This window comes from Biomphalaria glabrata, chromosome 1 (assembly GCF_947242115.1).
Source record: "Biomphalaria glabrata chromosome 1, xgBioGlab47.1, whole genome shotgun sequence".
NCBI classification, from domain to species: domain Eukaryota; kingdom Metazoa; phylum Mollusca; class Gastropoda; family Planorbidae; genus Biomphalaria; species Biomphalaria glabrata.
In genome coordinates, this window is record NC_074711.1 from 50,393,103 (window position 1) to 50,412,869 (window position 19,767).

The following is a 19,767-nucleotide window of genomic DNA, read 5'->3' on the forward strand; positions in this document are numbered from 1 at the left end:
TTGTTCCGGATGTTTGTATAAATAGTAAAAGAAAAAGAGAATTTCAGATAAATGTAATACCGTTAATTAATTTTTTTGAATGGTCTCGTATAAAAATTAGATGTACTACAGCCATGTGGAGAGATTCTCATACCTTACTTTGGTGTTTGGATTCTGTTTTCCTTAAAAATCGGAACATAATATTAACGATAATTAGATTTTTTAATGTTTTAGGTAGAAAGTTAAATGTACTGTAAGAGAGTAGTGAGTTAAAATATTTTTCATAAAAATCCGTAAAAACATTATTTCGTAAATGAGAAGATTATTTGTTTATTAATTAGAAGAGGGAGTTCAAACAATTATTTGGCGTTAGTAGATTTTTAAATAAGTTCGGAAATTTCTGGCAACGATTTGTAAGAAACAAAATCCGGAACTTTCTTTATCAATTACAAAACTTCTATGTTATGTTTTAGCAAAAAAATTAAATGTCTAAAAAGTAATTTTCAGTAATCAATTCTAGTAAATTACTTTTTTTAAAGCCCTGAACAACCTATTGTCGATATTTTTAAAATTTGTTTAAAGATGAAAATACGGAACAATTTGATATTGATAACCAAATTATAGTGACGCATTGTCAAATAATATAAGTGTAATGTTAGTAAATTATGCGATTTCAAACAATCATTAGGCATAGTTCATGTTTTATAAAACAATATCCGGAACATTTTTTACACTTAATGAAATATAAGCCAGTATAGATATTTTGATTTAGCATTAATATGCTATTTACATAAAAAACGGAACAACATATTATTGATAATGTGTTTTTGCAACGTTTAAGCATGGAAATTGAATGTAATATAAATTAGAAGAGCAAACAAACATTTGTTGGGGTTAATTAGTTTTGCACACAAAAATCCGGAACAATCAATTTTTAGATACTTAAAACTATTGAGATGTTACGGGAGGAACATTAAAGTGTAAATCAGATTTTCAATAGCTTTTAGAGTTCTAGTTTTTTTTAATCTAATCGTGACGGACAGACCGACCAACAGACAAAACGCACAAAAATAATCTTCTTTTATTCGGATGGGGGCACTAAAGAAAAAATAAATAAAATCTGATTTTTAAAAAAAGTTTAAAAAATTGGTTTAGCACCTGGTCATGTAGCGACGCTACGCTACTGCACGAAAATCGCTGCATAAAAAGTCCATTAAAAAAATGTGCGTGATATTTACATACAAAATGCATTATTAGCCTTTATAATCAAATAGAAATGTTTTCTTTTAATTTTAGCAGCTAGTTGACCAGAAAAAACATCTTTAACTATTATTTATATTTGTTGTAAACATTTCCTGTACATTTTAAAAATATATTTGACTTAGTGATACTGAAAATACACAGAAATTGTCCGTCTTTGTTAGCATATTGTAACATTGCCTCCCTTACATTTACGTAATTGTTTTAGAATTGGTGTATTTTTATGAAAAAATCGCTTGCATAATTAATTTTATAAATTAAACGGTTTGCTTTTAGAAAACCAAAAGTAGCCGTTGCACCTAAACTTTTCAAGCCGCATTTAATGATGAAATAATATTTTTCATATCTCTTCTAGTTTTCGAGATCTGAGTGTGACAGACGGACAGACGGACATTTTGCACAAACCTAATAGCGGCTTTTTCCCCTTACGGGGGCCGCTAAAAAGTCACAATCCTTCATGGAAATATATTTAAAAGAGGGATAACATGGTGACTGCCTAGTTTAACATTTAACTCTAGTACTCTCAAGTACCTGCTCTATATTAACTACGATCAAGTGACTGCTCTCAAGTACCTGCTCTATATTAACTACTATCAAATGTCTGTTCTGAAGTACTGCTCTATATTAACTACTATCAAGTCTGGATAGTTGAAGGTTAAAAGTATTCACTCTCAGAAACATGTGTTGTTAATTGAATTCATTAAATATGAAAACAGGTGTTTGACTGTATGGCACCAACTTGAGGTGTTTGATTGTATGGCACCAACTTGAGGTGTTTGATTGTATGGCACCAACTTGAGGTGTTTGATTGTATGGCACCAACTTGAGGTGTTTGATTGTATGGCACCAACTTGAGGTGTTTGATTGTATGGCACCAACTTGAGGTGTTTGATTGTATGGCACCAACTTGAGGTGTTTGATTGTATGGCACCAACTTGAGGTGATGACAGATCTGTTGGAGCATCACGCGTAACATAAAACGAGTGATCTTGCTTACTGTTTCTAATTAACCACCTGTATTTAAACAACAAGTTTAGACTTACCATATAGCATCATGGTTGCACTGCTAGTCCCTAAAGTATTGGTTGCTTCGCAGGTGTAAGCTCCGTAGTCTTGAGAGTTGAGTTTGAGAATTTTGAGACCAAAAATAAGAGTTTCCGGCTCGTTTGTGACGTCATAGAGAGTGACCTCATAATTTGGGTCATTGGGGATTTTTCTGTGAAGGTTAGTAGAGAATATTAGTTGAGAATGTTAGAAGAAAAGGTTAGTAGAGTTCATAAATTGAAATAAGTTAAAGACGAGGCGATATGAAGCGGGTCGTTCCAATTCAAGTCAAAAGTCTATGGTAGAGAATATTACGATGAGCAGGGTGTGAAAAAGAAAAAAAAAAGGAGATTCCAGAGACTGAGAGAGAAAGGTAGAGCGAGAGAAGGAGAGAGAGACAGAGAGAAGGAGAGAGACAGAGAAGGAGAGAGAGAGTGGAGAGAGGGAGAAGGAGAGAGAGAGAAGGAGAGACAGAGAGAGAAGGAGAGAGAGTGGAGAGAGAGACAGAGAGAGAGAAGGAGACAGAGAGAGAGAAGGAGAGATGGAGAGAGAGACAGAGAGAAGGAGACAGAGAGAGAAGGAGAGACAGAGAAAGAGAGAAGGAGAGACAAAGAGAGACAGAGAGAAGGAGAGACAGAGAGAGAGAAGGAGAGACAGAGAGAAAGAGAGAAGGAGAGACAGAGAGAAGGAGAGACAGAGAGAAGGAGAGACAGAGAGAAGGAGTGACAGAGAGAAGGAGTGACAGAGAGAAGGAGAGACAGGGAGAAGGAGAGACAGGGAGAAGGAGAGACAGAGAGAAGGAGAGACAGAGAGAAGGAGAGACAGAGAGAAGGAGAGACAGAGAGAAGGAGAGACTGAGAGAAGGAGAGACAGAGAGAAGGAGAGACTGAGAGAAAAGGAGAGACAGAGAAAGAGAGAAGGAGAGACAGAGAGAAGGAGAGACAGAAAAAGAGAGAAGGAGAGACAGAGAGAAGGAGAGACAGAGAAAGAGAGAAATAGAGAAGGAGAGACAGAGAGAAGGAGAGACAGAGAGAGAGAAGGAGAGACAGAGAGAAGGAGAGACAGAGAAAGAGAGACAGAGAAAGAGAGAAGGAGAGACAGAGAGAAGGAGAGACAGAGAAAGAGAGAAGGAGAGACAGAGAGAAGGAGAGACAGAGAAAGAGAGAAGGAGAGACAGAGAGAAGGAGAGACAGAGAAAGAGAGAAATAGAGAAGGAGAGACAGAGAGAAGGAGAGACAGAGAGAGAGAAGGAGAGACAAAGAGAAGGAGAGACAGACAGAAGGAGAGACAGAGAAAGAGAGAAGGAGAGACAGAGAGAAGGAGAGACAGAGAAAGAGAGAAGGAAAGACAGAGAGAAGGAGAGAGAGACAGAGACAAAGAGAAGGAGAGACAGAGAGAGAGAGAAGGAGAGACAGAGAAAGAGATAAGGAGAGACAAAGAGAGACAGAGAGAAGGAGACAGAGAGAGACAGAGAAAGAGAGAAGGAGAGACAGAGAAAGAGAGAAGGAGAGACAAAGAGAGACAGAGAGAAGGAGAGACAGAGACAGAGAAAGAGAGAGAGAGAAGGAAAGAAATCGGGCCGTTTCATAGCATTATAAGATAAACTCATTCACGGGCTAAAAACTGTGTTAAGGGCGGGTCGTTAAAATGCGGCCAGTTTTTATAAGTAAAAAAAAAGAGAAAATTTCAAACAATATTTAGCTTAGGAACAAGCCGGATCTACACCAGCCCTTCTGCCTAATATCAACAAGTCTTCTCCTTGCTTGTGTTGAATGGTGCTCTCATGCGCACCATCAGTGTGGCGAGGGAGCGGAGTTGCAACAATATTTAACCAATTACTTAATTAATTACTGGTAATTAGTTATTTTGTTTGATACCAGCAAGGGTAAATAATCCTTCAGTATTTTGCAAAAATGGCTGAATTAGTAAGGTTTAGTTCCCTAAATCTAGGCTTTGATTATTATTTTTTCTTCCTTTTCTTATGAAAACACACTTAAGAAATTGGACTACCAGCATTACTTTGGTCCAAAATATGTCTTCGTCTCTTCTAGTTCTAATATTGTACAAGCATTTTAAAGCATTTTATTTTATGTCTGCCTAAAGCTTGCACATGTTTAAGGCATAGACTACGGTGTGAGTTTAAGAAAAAAGAATCGCGAACATAGAGAAAAAAAATTGTGTGTTTCTGTGCATGGTGATATTTGTTTCTTTATAAAATGCCATTCTAATTCTGTGCAAAACATAAACCGAATGAACTGAACCAACTGTCATTGACTGAAAGGAAATAGTTCAAGTAGCACAAGAAGCACTTACTGTCCAGCACGGATCCAGCGCACTTCTCCATGGGGTGAGGCATTCACGTAACATTCCAGAGCCGTGCCTTTACCCAAGTGTTGATTCAATCTGTCATTGGACAAGGTCACTATCGGAGGATCTGAAAGAAAACCAAAGACAATGTAACAAGCGGTGGATCTGAAAGAAAACCAAAGACAATGTAACAAGAAGTGGATCTGAAAGAAAACCAAAGACAATGTAACAAGAAGTGGATCTGAAAGAAAACCAAAGACAATGTAACAAGAAGTGGATCTGAAAGAAAACCAAAGACAATGTAACAAGCGGTGGATCTGAAAGAAAACCAAAGACAATGTAACAAGCGGTGGATCTGAAAGAAAACCAAAGACAATGTAACAAGAATGGGATCTGAAAGAAAACCAAAGACAATGTAACAAGAAGTGGATCTGAAAGAAAACCAAAGACAATGTAACAAGCGGTGGATCTAAAAGAAAACCAAAGACAGTGTAACAAGTGGTGGATCTGAAAGAAAACCAAAGACAATGTAACAAGAAGTGGATCTGAAAGAAAACCAAAGACAATGTAACAAACGGTGGATCTGAAAGAAAACCAAAGACAATGTAACATGAAGTGGATCTGAAAGAAAACCAAAGACAATGTAACAAGAAGTGGATATGAAAGAAAACCAAAGACAATGAAACAAGCTGTGAATCTGAAAGAAAACCAAAGACAATGTAACAAGCGGTGGATCTGAAAGAAAACCAAAGACAATGTAACATGAAGTGGATCTGAAAGAAAACCAAAGACAATGTAACAAGAAGTGGATATGAAAGAAAACCAAAGACAATGAAACAAGCGGTGAATCTGAAAGAAAACCAAAGACAATGTAACAAGCGGTGGATCTGAAAGAAAACCAAAGACAATGTAACAAGAAGTGGATCTGAAAGAAAACCAAAGACAATGTAACAAGAAGTGGATCTGAAAGAAAACCAAAGACAATGTAACAAGCGGTGGATCTAAAAGAAAACCAAAGACAATGTAACAAGAAGTGGATCTAAAAGAAAACCTAAGACAATGTAACAAGCGGTGGATCTGAAAGAAAACCAAAGACAATGTAACAAGAAGTGGATCTGAAAGAAAACCAAAGACAATGTAACAAGAAGTGGATCTGAAAGAAAACCAAAGACAATGTAACATGAAGTGGATCTGAAAGAAAACCAAAGACAATGTAACAAGAAGTGGATCTGAAAGAAAACCAAAGACAATGTAACAAGCGGTGGATCTAAAAGAAAACCAAAGACAGTGTAACAAGTGGTGGATCTGAAAGAAAACCAAAGACAATGTAACAAGAAGTGGATCTGAAAGAAAACCAAAGACAATGTAACAAGCGGTGGATCTGAAAGAAAACCAAAGACAATGTAACATGAAGTGGATCTGAAAGAAAACCAAAGACAATGTAACAAGAAGTGGATATGAAAGAAAACCAAAGACAATGAAACAAGCGGTGAATCTGAAAGAAAACCAAAGACAATGTAACAAGCGGTGGATCTGAAAGAAAAACAGAGACAATGTAACATGAAGTGGATCTGAAAGAAAACCAAAGACAATGTAACAAGAAGTGGATATGAAAGAAAACCAAAGACAATGTAACAAGCGGTGGATCTGAAAGAAAACCAAAGACAATGTAACAAGAAGTGGATCTGAAAGAAAACCAAAGACAATGTAACATGAAGTGGATCTGAAAGAAAACCAAAGACAATGTAACAAGAAGTGGATATGAAAGAAAACCAAAGACAATGTAACAAGCGGTGGATCTGAAAGAAAACCAAAGACAATGTAACAAGAAGTGGATCTCAAAGAAAACCAAAGACAATGTAACAAGAAGTGGATCTGAAAGAAAACCAAAGACAATGTAACAAAAAGTGGATCTGAAAGAAAACCAAAGACAATGTAACAAGAAGTGGATCTGAAAGAAAACCAAAAACAATGTAACAAGAAGTGGATCTGAAAGAAAACCAAAGACAATGTAACAAGCGGTGGATCTGAAAGAAAACCAAAGACAATGTAACAAGCGGTGGATCTGAAAGAAAACCAAAGACAATGTAACAAGCGGTGGATCTAAAAGAAAACGAAAGACAATGTAACAAGCGGTGGATCTGAAAGAAAACCAAAGACAATGTAACAAGAAGTGGATCTATAAGAAAACCAAAGACAATGTAACACGCTGTGGATCTGAAAGAAAAACAAAGACAATGTAAAACGCTGTGGATCTGAAAGAAAAACAAAGACAATGTAACACGCTGTGGATCTGAAAGAAAACCAAAGACAATGAAACAAGCGGTGGAGCTGAAAGAAAACCAAAGACAATGTAACAAGCGGTGGATCTGAAAGAAAAACAGAGACAATGTAACAAGCGGTGGATCTGAAAGAAAACCAAAGACAATGTAACACGCTGTGGATCTGAAAGAAAAACAAAGACAATGTAACACGCTGTGGATCTGAAAGAAAACCAAAGACAATGAAACAAGCGGTGGAGCTGAAAGAAAACCAAAGACAATGTAACAAGAAGTGGATCTGAAAGAAAACCAAAGACAATGTAACAAGCGGTGGATCTGAAAGAAAACCAAAGACAATGTAACAAGCGGTGGATCTGAAAGAAAACCAAAGACAATGTAACAAGAAGTGGATCTCAAAGAAAACCAAAGACAATGTAACACGCTGTGGATCTGAAAGAAAACCAAAGACAATGTAACAAGCGGTGGATCTGAAAGAAAACCAAAGACAATGTAACAAGAAGTGGATCTGAAAGAAAACCAAAGACAATGTAACAAGCGGTGGATCTGAAAGAAAACCAGAGACAATGTAACATGAAGTGGATCTGAAAGAAAACCAAAGACAATGTAACAAGCGGTGGATCTGAAAGAAAACCAGAGACAATGTAACAAGAAGTGGATCTGAAAGAAAACCAAAGACAATGTAACAAGAAGTGGATCTGAAAGAAAACCAAAGACAATGTAACAAGAAGTGGATCTGAAAGAAAACCAAAGACAATGTAACAAGCGGTGGATCTAAAAGAAAACCAAAGACAATGTAACAAGCGGTGGATCTGAAAGAAAACCAAAGACAATGTAACAAGAAGTGGATCTGAAAGAAAACCAAAGACAATGTAACAAGCGGTGGAGCTGAAAGAAAACCAGAAGTCACAATTTTGCAGGTGTCTGCTGGAAGAAGAAATGTAATAAAATATTGAAGACAAAATGTTTCAGTTACTATTTTTCTTAGAGTAGACCTGAATTTAAATGTTACTTCATAGATTATTTTAGAATAAAAAGCCAAGTTTACTTTGTCAGTTTGGACAGCAAAGGTGAGTTGAGTTTTATCAAGGCTTACATGAATCACAAGTCTGGTGGTCTGTAGAATCTAGAGGTCACTCTACAGAGTAATAGAGGTCGTCTGACAGAGTCATCTATATAGTGGACACAGCACACAATCCCATGTCAAATGGTCATTTCACATTTCAACCATTTGTGCTATGGTCACTTTAAATTACCCCATTATTTGTGGTCACTTTAAATGACCTCATTTGTCGCCTTACAAATCTACTTTCAAAGAGCTGAGAATAAAGAGTAAAGGCTCAAACTCTAAAGAATGTCAACAATGAAACCATCTAGTTCTTTCAGAAGGAGAAATAAAGGAGAAATAGATATAGAGAAAGAGAGAGAGAAAGAGGGAAACGGGTGGTCCACTGCTAACTACCCTTAACGTTTAGCCGTGAGTGCGACCGGTCACCCAGCACTCGCTCCTAGGGCGGACGGCTCTCCAAAGCGCGCTATGAATATTTGATGACAACCCCGGAACTCACTCTTCCTTGACCACGGGGCACGCATTGACGGATTTATCGATGAGCCTTGGTGTTTTTCTTCACTTTGTTGATAATAACCTTTATGTCACGCAAGATAGTGGACAGACGGACTGGTCATTTCTCGTTTATCTCTGAGTGGTCAGCGTTGGTGGCTCCCAAGGGACTCGTGGTCATAGATAGCCTCTTAGCTTGCCAGCTTTAAACACATTGCGCCCCACAATAACGTCGGACAAAGTGGCAATATAAAACTTAGGATGGCCAGTTTTATAGATTCTGAATACCACATGAGACAATTTGGTTTTTACTGCAGTCTCCCATTCATCCATTAGCTACATGCTAGTCAACGTAATCTAGAAGCCAGTGCTTCTCAAATTGTTACTGTGAATCAGAACCCATTCTAAAGAATATGTACCATTATTTTTTTTTTCTTGTTTCTTCTAAAGAATGTACTACTACAGGACTTAGTTCTAGATTTTTTAAATTAAATATTCTTTTTGGAAAAAAAGGGTCAAGTTGAGTTCACTCTCTGAATGCCTACTCGTGAATGTGACAATTACATACAACAAAGATCTACATATCTAACGGCCCTGAAAGATTCATTTACTCACTGCTCACACACTTACCTGTATCCCTATGTCTCTCTCCACTGAAGCAGGACGAGAAAATACTTTACATTTCACCTGCTGGTATTACTTGCCTTCAATCTAGAACAACTCACCTGCTGGTATTACTTGCCTTCAATCTAGAACAACTCACCTGCTGGTATTACTTGCCTTCAATCTAGAACAACTCACCTGCTGGTATTACTTGCCTTCAATCTAGAACAACTCACCTGCTGGTATTACTTGCCTTCAATCTAGAACAACTCACCTGCTGGTATTACTTGCCTTCAATCTAGAACAACTCACCTGGTATTACTTGCCTTCAATCTAGAACAACTCACCTGGTATTACTTGCCTTCAATCTAGAACAACTCACCTGCTGGTATTACTTGCCTTCAATCTAGAACAACTCACCTGGTATTACTTGCCATCAATCTAGAACAACTCACCTGCTGGTATTACTTGCCTTCAATCTAGAACAACTCACCTGCTGGTATTACTTGCCTTCAATCTAGAACAACTCACCTGCTGGTATTACTTGCCTTCAATCTAGAACAACTCACCTGCTGGTATTACTTGCCTTCAATCTAGAACAACTCACCTGCTGGTATTACTTGCCTTCAATCTAGAACAACTCACCTGCTGGTATTACTTGCCTTCAATCTAGAACAACTCACCTGGTATTACTTGCCTTCAATCTAGAACAACTCACCTGCTGGTATTACTTGCCTTCAATCTAGAACAACTCACCTGCTGGTATTACTTGCCTTCAATCTAGAACAACTCACCTGGTATTACTTGCCATCAATCTAGAACAACTCACCTGCTGGTATTACTTGCCTTCAATCTAGAACAACTCACCTGCTGGTATTACTTGCCTTCAATCTAGAACAACTCACCTGGTATTACTTGCCATCAATCTAGAACAACTCACCTGGTATTACTTGCCATCAATCTAGAACAACTCACCTGGTATTACTTGCCATCAATCTAGAACAACTCACCTGGTATTACTTGCCTTCAATCTAGAACAACTCACCTGCTGGTATTACTTGCCTTCAATCTAGAACAACTCACCTGCTGGTATTACTTGCCTTCAATCTAGAACAACTCACCTGCTGGTATTACTTGCCTTCAATCTAGAACAACTCACCTGCTGGTATTACTTGCCTTCAATCTAGAACAACTCACCTGGTATTACTTGCCTTCAATCTAGAACAACTCACCTGGTATTACTTGCCTTCAATCTAGAACAACTCACCTGCTGGTATTACTTGCCTTCAATCTAGAACAACTCACCTGGTATTACTTGCCTTCAATCTAGAACAACTCACCTGCTGGTATTACTTGCCTTCAATCTAGAACAACTCACCTGGTATTACTTGCCTTCAATCTAGAACAACTCACCTGCTGGTATTACTTGCCTTCAATCTAGAACAACTCACCTGCTGGTATTACTTGCCTTCAATCTAGAACAACTCACCTGGTATTACTTGCCTTCAATCTAGAACAACTCACCTGGTATTACTTGCCTTCAATCTAGAACAACTCACCTGCTGGTATTACTTGCCTTCAATCTAGAACAACTCACCTGGTATTACTTGCCTCCAATCTAGAACAACTCACCTGCTGGTATTACTTGCCTTCAATCTACAACAACTCACCTGGTATTACTTGCCTTCAATCTACAACAACTCACCTGCTGGTATTACTTGCCTTCAATCTACAACAACTCACCTGGTATTACTTGCCTTCAATCTACAACAACTCACCTGGTATTACTTGCCTCCAATCTACAACAACTCACCTGCTGGTATTACTTGCCTTCAATCTACAACAACTCACCTGCTGGTATTACTTGCCTTCAATCTACAACAACTCACCTGGTATTACTTGCCTCCAATCTACAACAACTCACCTGCTGGTATTACTTGCCTTCAATCTACAACAACTCACCTGGTATTACTTGCCTCCAATCTACAACAACTCACCTGCTGGTATTACTTGCCTTCAATCTACAACAACTCACCTGGTATTACTTGCCTCCAATCTACAACAACTCACCTGCTGGTATTACTTGCCTTCAATCTACAACAACTCACCTGCTGGTATTACTTGCCTTCAATCTACAACAACTCACCTGGTATTACTTGCCTTCAATCTACAACAACTCACCTGGTATTACTTGCCTCCAATCTACAACAACTCACCTGCTGGTATTACTTGCCTTCAATCTACAACAACTCACCTGGTATTACTTGCCTTCAATCTACAACAACTCACCTGCTGGTATTACTTGCCATCAATCTAGAACAACTCACCTGCTGGTATTACTTGCCATCAATCTAGAACAACTCACCTGGTATTACTTGCCTTCAATCTAGAACAACTCACCTGCTGGTATTACTTGCCTTCAATCTAGAACAACTCACCTGGTATTACTTGCCTTCAATCTAGAACAACTCACTTGCTGGTATTACTTGCCTTCAATCTAGAACAACTCAAATATTTGCACCCCCCCCCCCTGGAAATGAACAAAAGAAATTGTATGAAAAACTGCCAGATCTGGAGATGCAGATGACTTCAGATACAGATCTAGTCTGACTAGTTATCAGAATGTTTCAACATGAAAATGTGAAGACAGAAGAAAAAACTTGCCAGAAACAGTGAGACTTGCCAAAAACAGTGAGACTTGCCAGAAACAGTGAGACTTGCCAGAAACAGTGAGACTTGACTGAAACAGTGAGACTTGACTGAAACAGTGAGACTTGCCAGAAACAGTGAGACTTGCCAAAAACAGTGAGACTTGACTGAAACAGTGAGACTTGCCAGAAACAGTGAGACTTGACTGAAACAGTGAGACTTGACTGAAACTGTTGTCTATTTTAATTCATTTTCTCTGTTCCTAAAGATTCATGGAAGTGTTGACAGGTTCAAGTCACAGCTGGCACTATAAAACTCTAATGATCATAATGTTGAACCACGGAGGCGCTGACATTTAATCAATGTACCTAATCAGCTCATGCATTACACATCTCACTTCTGGGACACTCTCCATTGAGTCCAGTGCAAGCTAGGTAACTGAGCCTTGTAGTGTTGATGTGTTTATTCTAGAGACATTTTGGGCTTTTGAAGACTTAACAAACATTTCATTTATTTCCAGAAATACATTTTTCATTTGTGTTAAAGTTTTTACATATGTGTTCAATTTATATTTATTGTATAGAAAAAATGAATGAAAACTATTATTAATGAAGGATAGATTTGAGCTCAGAAGTTGTATGAATGAAGTTGTATTATTTATTATCATGAATATTGATTAATCTTATAAACTTCACCCATATGCACAGCCTGGTATTAAACTACAGTCTATTTCTCTGACTAACTCATTGGAACAAGAATTATCCAAAAAAAATTTGAAGTGTTTGTGCATACTTTAGGATAGGCGGTTGCGGACCCTTCGTTAGTAGAATGAAAGAGACAAACAATGACAGTATTTGAGGGCTAGAAAATTGTCTTGGTGTTGGGGGAGGTTGTAATGCGGGCCGTTTTATTGAGGGATTCAAGAGTGTTCCGGGCCAAATAAACATATATACTAACTATTCAAACCAGTATTATTTCTTTTTGATAACCAAGCTGTAGTATTTCAAAACAGCCCAAATATGATCTAGTTAGAAATTCAGTTGCATTTAATATAATTTATGAAATTTCGAATAGTCTAAAAAATTGTAGTGGATGAATTTAAAATTGTTGACTTCATTGATCAAGCTACGACTTAGTTTTGACTCAGTCTTGAGTATCTGTGAGCAGAGGGCTATAGATGCTTGGGGCAAATATAAAAGTTAGGTGACACTAAGCCATAACCTACTAAACAGCAAATCATAAGAAAAACAAGATTACAAAGAGAGTTTGTGTTATCACACAAACTCAGAGGCGGCCCCCGTCGGAGTCGGATCCCTGTCTGATCCGCCTATTCGCAAGGAATATTCAAGACGTGATTTAATTTTGATGGTACAAAGTTATAATGTTTCAAAGATTCATTTGCTTTGTTTTTTTTTCTCTTTTACATGTTTCGGATGTGCTTGTACTTCGATGTCTCAGCACAATTATCAACAGAGCTATTGGCATTTTCATTTAAACGGAACTAGAATAAGGATGTATATCTATATAAACTAAACTTCTGATTTAGCACTCTTAAGATCTATATTTACTAGATCTAGATCTATAATATAAATTTGGAATAATTTAAATATAATTTAGATTAGATTTATGAAAAAAAAAACAACTAGATAATTTATCAATAGATTGAATGCAACATTACATTTTAAAATAGTAGATTAGTTTTAGTATATTATAACATAGCAATATCGATCTAGACGTTTGGAAATCAAAATCTACACTTTAAGTCTAGAAATTGAAATTCTATATCTTGATCTAGTTTATATCAGTCTAGATATAGACTCTACACAATTTTAATTAGAATATAAATCCAGATCTAGTTTAAAAAATCTACATATACTGTAAAAAAATCTAGATCTAGTTTTAAAAATCTAGATTAGATCTAAATCTAGCTATCATGCTTTTTAAAATACGAGTCAGATAACGAGGTTTAGTAATCATTACTATACCGAGTTGTTTTAGCATTTCATCTAAGGAATTCATTCCATATGACGTCAAAGGAAAAACAAATCCTCTACGTCACACGGCCTAGTTAGACTAAAAAATGCCTTCATCAATACAAGCAGTTTTTCGAGGGTTCATGATTGACTGACTTACATATACTTATACAAATTTAACACTAAATGACTGACTTACATATACTTATACAAATGTAACACTATATGATTGACTGACTTACATATACTTATACAAATGTAACACTAAATGATTGACTGACTTACATATACTTATACAAATGTAACACTAAATGATTGACTGACTTACATATACTTATACAAATGTAACATTAAATGACTGACTTGCATATACTTATACAAATGTAACACTAAATGACTGACTTACATATACTTATACAAATGTAACACTAAATGACTGACTTACATATTACTGTCACTTTAAAAGTCTGTATTGCGTTTGGACTGACGCCATTATCAGCCACACACTCGTAGTAATCAGCACAGTTTTTGGAAATATTTTTTATTTGCAATAGCTCGCCAACTGATCCAACTCCTGTAAGAAAATCAATTAAGATAGATATAGGTAATATTTAAATCTTATCCAAGGGATCCTTAATTTCAATGGATACATCGTTTGTTTTCAAATCTGGATGCAGAGGACCAGCCTTGGTCTGTCAATGAGCGAAACACAAAAACTAAACGAAGTAAATATATTTCATTATAACTTCGTGTATATTGAGACATAATTACAATTATATACCAAGTAAAATATAAAATAGTTAAATAAAAACAAAGTTTATCTACACTTACAACTATCTGTCTCATAATGTAGAAGTTATTTCGCTTTTTCGATATCAAACAAAAATAATTAATTACCAGTAATTAATTGAATAATTAGTTAAATGTTTTAATTGATTAATTGAATCATGTCTTGTTTAAAGTTTCAACTTGATCCGTGACTGGGTGTGGGAAAAATAACGTGTACAATTATCAAAGGGACAAAACCCTACATATTTACACAAAACTGGGAATACTGAAAAATTAAACCTTTTGGTATCAAACAAAATAACTAATTAACAGTAATTACTAGAAAAATTTGTTGATTAATTGGTTAATTTGTCTTCGCTAATTAATAATCATAATGAATAATCATGTAAAATTTCAACTTGATTCGAGAATTTGTGTAGAAGAAATAACGAGTTCAAACTTTTTACCAGACAGACAGACAGAGTGAGTTGATAGAAGCTTTGTTAAAAGTAAATGAGTACAAATAATAGCTTAGGACAAAGAAGAAAATGTACATAACAATTGAGCTAGCAATGAGATCTATGATATACGAAGAATATATAAAGACTACATAATGATACATCTGTCTGAATGTCAAGCATATATATTCGATTCAAATCAAAGGAGAGTATTATTTTGAAGAGGTATTTTATAACGCATTGATCAGATTATTATGCCACTAGAACTAGACTCCAAGTCGCTGGTTATCATGTCTCTAAAATTATCTTTGCTCAGGGTGAAAATATTTGTATAAGAAATGCTGTTAAACTTAGAAATAATATGAAAAACTCATTTGGCTGTAGCTCAGCGGTAAAGTGCTTGACTTCTGAACCGGGTGTCCCCGTTTCGAATCCTGGTGAAGACTGGAATTTTAAATTTCGGAATCGTTGGGCGACTTGGAGTCCACCCAGCTCTAATGGGTACCAGACATTAGTAGTGGAAAAGTAAAGGTGGTTGGTCGTTGTGCTGGCCATATGACACCCTCGTTAACCATGGACCACAGAAACACATGACCATTACATCATCTTCCCTTTAGGTCGTAAGGTCTGAAAGGGAGAACCTAACTTTTGCTAGGATATTATTTCTCATCTGCAGCTAATAACTTGGACAACGAATCTGAATCAAATCAAATAGAGACTTTTACTTGAGACTTTACGTCCTGGCGTTGAACTAAATGTTGTCTATACTTGCCAGCTTTAGAAAAATGAAATATTAAAATCCAATGGGATGTAAACATAAAGTACACTACGAACAAGTCAAAGATTTGCTGTCTAGCGAGTCAAGAGACCACACCATGGAGTACTGACTGGCCTGCCAACTAGTTGTGATCGGAACTTCGTGTAAATCGCTTCAAGAAATATCTACGATGTGAAATAGTTTGAATATAATATTTGATTCATTCTTGTAAACGAACTAGAATGTGTTTTAGATAAATATTTCGTTATTACGTTTTAGGTCCTCGACTACTTAGTATATAAAATATATATTAGTTGTTATTCATGTTAGATTAGAATGGCCAAACATCTACCTAACAATCAATGTCTAGTTACTTATGTTCTCAAAAGCAGTGTTTCCCAAACTGTGTTCCGTGGAATCCTAGTGTTCCGCGAGGCCTGAATAGGTGTCCCTCCGACTACTGGAAGAATTATCTAGTAGGCCACCCATAAAATGAACCTCTCTACAAAAATAAGCAAAGTGTTCTAGTAAATATTCAGAATGTGCGAAGTGTTCCGTTAAGGAACAGGTTTGGGAAACACTGCTCTAGGGTACTATTAGACTGACTAATATTCCACTTCCAAGCATCGGGTACTTACGTTCTCTAGGGTACTGTGCTTTCTTGTGTATCCTGTACCAAGAGATTTCAGGTTTGGGTGTACCAGTAGCATTACAAAATAAATCTACTGCCTCACCCTCTGGTCGCTCTACTTCAATGGGGAATGTGTGGTCGATGATTCGAGGAGGTTCTGGTAGACAAAAAACAAGTTGGCATTACAGTGCAGTGCACGTCCGCTCTTACACTCAACATCTCGCCATGTCTGTGTTTGAAGGATGACTGGTGTTCAAACATCAAATTATGTCTGATTATCTAATTCATCACTACATTCTGTTGTCACAGTCCCGGTTGACATGGCCTGCTATATGTTCACCTCGGGTTAAGAGGGTGAAAAGACACGTGAAACTCCTGATATAGGAACAGGAAGTAAGGATGACTAAATTGACTTTTAGTCAGTCAAGTATCCTTTGGTTCAGGGCACTAAGTAGTATCTTTTGTTCTGGTCTGGACTGTAGTGACTTAGAGAGTCCAGTAGTATCTATTGGGCAGTCGAAGCCAGTGATCACTTGAGACAGTATATATATTTCTAGTAGTTAATTTTCTGTATTATTGAAATATTAGCTACCCGCGCTGATGCGTAACATGTTGAATATACATGATACCGCTGTTATGCGGATGTGATAATGTTTTGTATTGAATTATGTAACTGCTAATGAGTGCAGTATTATTATTGTCATCAAATAAACTTTATATTTTGTCTGCCAAAGTGGATTGAAGTCAGTCTATAATATCTATTTTGTCATGTGTCACGTGTGACTCCAGGAAACACGAACCCAGCACTCTACGACATTCGCGACACACTAATAGGAACCAGTCTCATGTGTAATAGTAGAATACTACGTCAACACACACTTAACGCTGACAACTGTTTAAAATAAGATAACTAAGTTTTAAAATAAGATAATTAAGTTTTAAAATAAGGTAACTAAGTTTTAAAATAAGACGTGACCTCGTGACACTATTACCAATTAATCCATCTATTTAATAACCCACATCTCGTGAAATATTTGAATTTGAGATTTTCATACCAGGCGGAAAAGCTAAAAATAGCCAGCTTTTTGTTTGGTGTCTACGGTGTACAAACTAAAGTGTTGCTCAGCTCATTGTAAAGCCCTACCATCACTTGTGTGTGCAGAGAATCCAACCTAGCTCTTCCATTTCTAGCACAAGGTAAATTCGTAATTGAGGAAGCTTTTAGACTTTCACTTTGTGACAGTGGCAACACTTTAAACTGAACTAAAAACAAACGGGCAACTAACCAGCGGTAAGAAGCAGAGCTGATGTAAAGATCAAACGAAAACTTCTCAGATATTAAAATTTAGTTTAATCATTTTGTCAATAAACTAGAAAGAAAAAGTCCTAGATCTAAACTTTGTACATCTTGTCTATCATTTCGAAAGATGAAAATGGCGTCAATAATTGAGATGTTGTTTAGCTACAACTAATAGCCCTGATCTCTTTTTATACTTTAGACTTGTCCGAAAAGAATAGCATTGCATTAAAAACTAGATTTATGAGCAAGTTTATTGCAAATTAGAGTACAGGTTCAGTTTCTTTCTATCTTCGGGCTTAAAAAATATATTTCACACCCGGATACATTACAAAACGAATAAAACTATAGGCTAGTGCAGTCATACAAAACGAATAAAACTATAGGCTAGTGCAGTCATACAAAACATTTTGGATGTTTTCTTTTTTTTTTAAATTTAATTGATAACATTTTGGGTCAATTTAGCGTCCTTGACATTTTTAGTTGAGCTTCAAAATCTACAATAGTCAAACCAAACATTGCTAAAGAATAACCTCACAAGATTAAATCAATTCATGACTGCCACCTTTGAGAGCTAGACTTATTTAACGTTTGTGACTATTTTTAGAAACGTCTTCTAACCTTGAACCTCCAGTATGACCTTCTTTGTCCCGACTGGGATAGTGTTGATTTGACATTTGTAAACGCCGGCATCCGACAGACTGACGTTCCGAATGTGGAGGTTCCAGTCTTTCAGCACGTTCCTTTCAATACTCATTCTGTCATCGTTGATGATTCTACGATCTACTAGACTGATCAGTGTCTCCAGAGGACTGACCCATACAACCTGGACATGCAGGAGAGAATTCAACTATAGCGTAAATCAATACATACTAACAAAAATGAAATTTGTCACATAGTTCCTGTGAAATAGTGTCAGTACATTAATTGTATCAAATGTTCTACAACCATAAAATAAGAAATATTTTACACAGTATTTCTAAACATACTCATATACGACATCCTACAGATCCTATAGGTAAGCACACAAAACACATCATCCCAGCCCTACAGATCCTATAGGTAAGCTCACACAACACATCATCCCAGCCCTACAGATCCTATAGGTAAGCACACAAAACACATCATCCCAGCCCTACAGATCCTATAGGTAAGCACACAAAACACATCATCCCAGCCCTACAGATCCTATAGGTAAGCACACAAAACACATCCTCCCAGCCCTACAGATCCTATAGGTAAGCACACAAAACACATCATCCCAGCCCTACAGATCCTATAGGTAAGCACACAAAACACATCATCCCAGCCCTACAGATCCTATAGGTAAGCACACACAACACATCATCCCAGCCCTACAGATCCTATAGGTAAGCACACAAAACACATCATCCCAGCCCTACAGATCCTATAGGTAAGCACACAAAACACATCATCCCAGCCCTACAGATCCTATAGGTAAGCACACAAAACACATCATCCCAGCCCTACAGATCCTATAGGTAAGCACACAAAACACATCATCCCAGCCCTACAGATCCTATAGGTAAGCACACAAAACACATCATCCCAGCCCTACAGATCCTATAGGTAAGCACACAAAACACATCCTCCCAGCCCTACAGATCCTATAGGTAAGCACACAAAACACATCATCCCAGCCCTACAGATCCTATAGGTAAGCACACAAAACACATCATCCCAGCCCTACAGATCCTATAGGTAAGCACACACAACACATCATCCCAGCCCTACAGATCCTATAGGTAAGCACACAAAACACATCATCCCAGCCCTACAGATCCTATAGGTAAGCACACAAAACACATCATCCCAGCCCTACAGATCCTATAGGTAAGCACACAAAACACATCATCCCAGCCCTACAGATCCTATAGGTAAGCACACACAACACATCATCCCAGCCCTACAGATCCTATAGGTAAGCACACAAAACACATCATCCCAGCCCTACAGATCCTATAGGTAAGCACACAAAACACATCATCCCAGCCCTACAGATCCTATAGGTAAGCACACAAAACACATCATCCCAGCCCTACAGATCCTATAGGTAAGCACACAAAACACATCATCCCAGCCCTACAGATCCTATAGGTAAGCAAACACAACACATCATCACAGGACCTACAGATCCTATAGGTAAGCACACAAAACACATCCTCCTAGACCTACAAATC

The 19,767-nt window shown here is 37.1% G+C and overlaps 1 protein-coding gene across 11 annotated transcripts in view; it reads right to left on the reverse strand.

The window, feature by feature from the left end:
* Positions 1–19,767, reverse strand: part of LOC106080036 (lachesin-like) — a 137,513-nt gene that overhangs the window by 6,318 nt on the left and 111,428 nt on the right. For all 11 annotated transcript variants that reach the window (XM_056041735.1, XM_056041730.1, XM_056041724.1 and 8 more), the window contains 5 exons: positions 18,188–18,392; positions 16,277–16,426; positions 14,101–14,229; positions 4,597–4,717; positions 2,283–2,455 (listed from right to left, as the gene is read on the reverse strand). In XM_056041735.1, the coding sequence (XP_055897710.1) occupies positions 2,283–2,455; positions 4,597–4,717; positions 14,101–14,229; positions 16,277–16,426; positions 18,188–18,392 (778 nt within the window). The remainder of the gene's footprint in view (positions 1–2,282; positions 2,456–4,596; positions 4,718–14,100; positions 14,230–16,276; positions 16,427–18,187; positions 18,393–19,767) is intronic.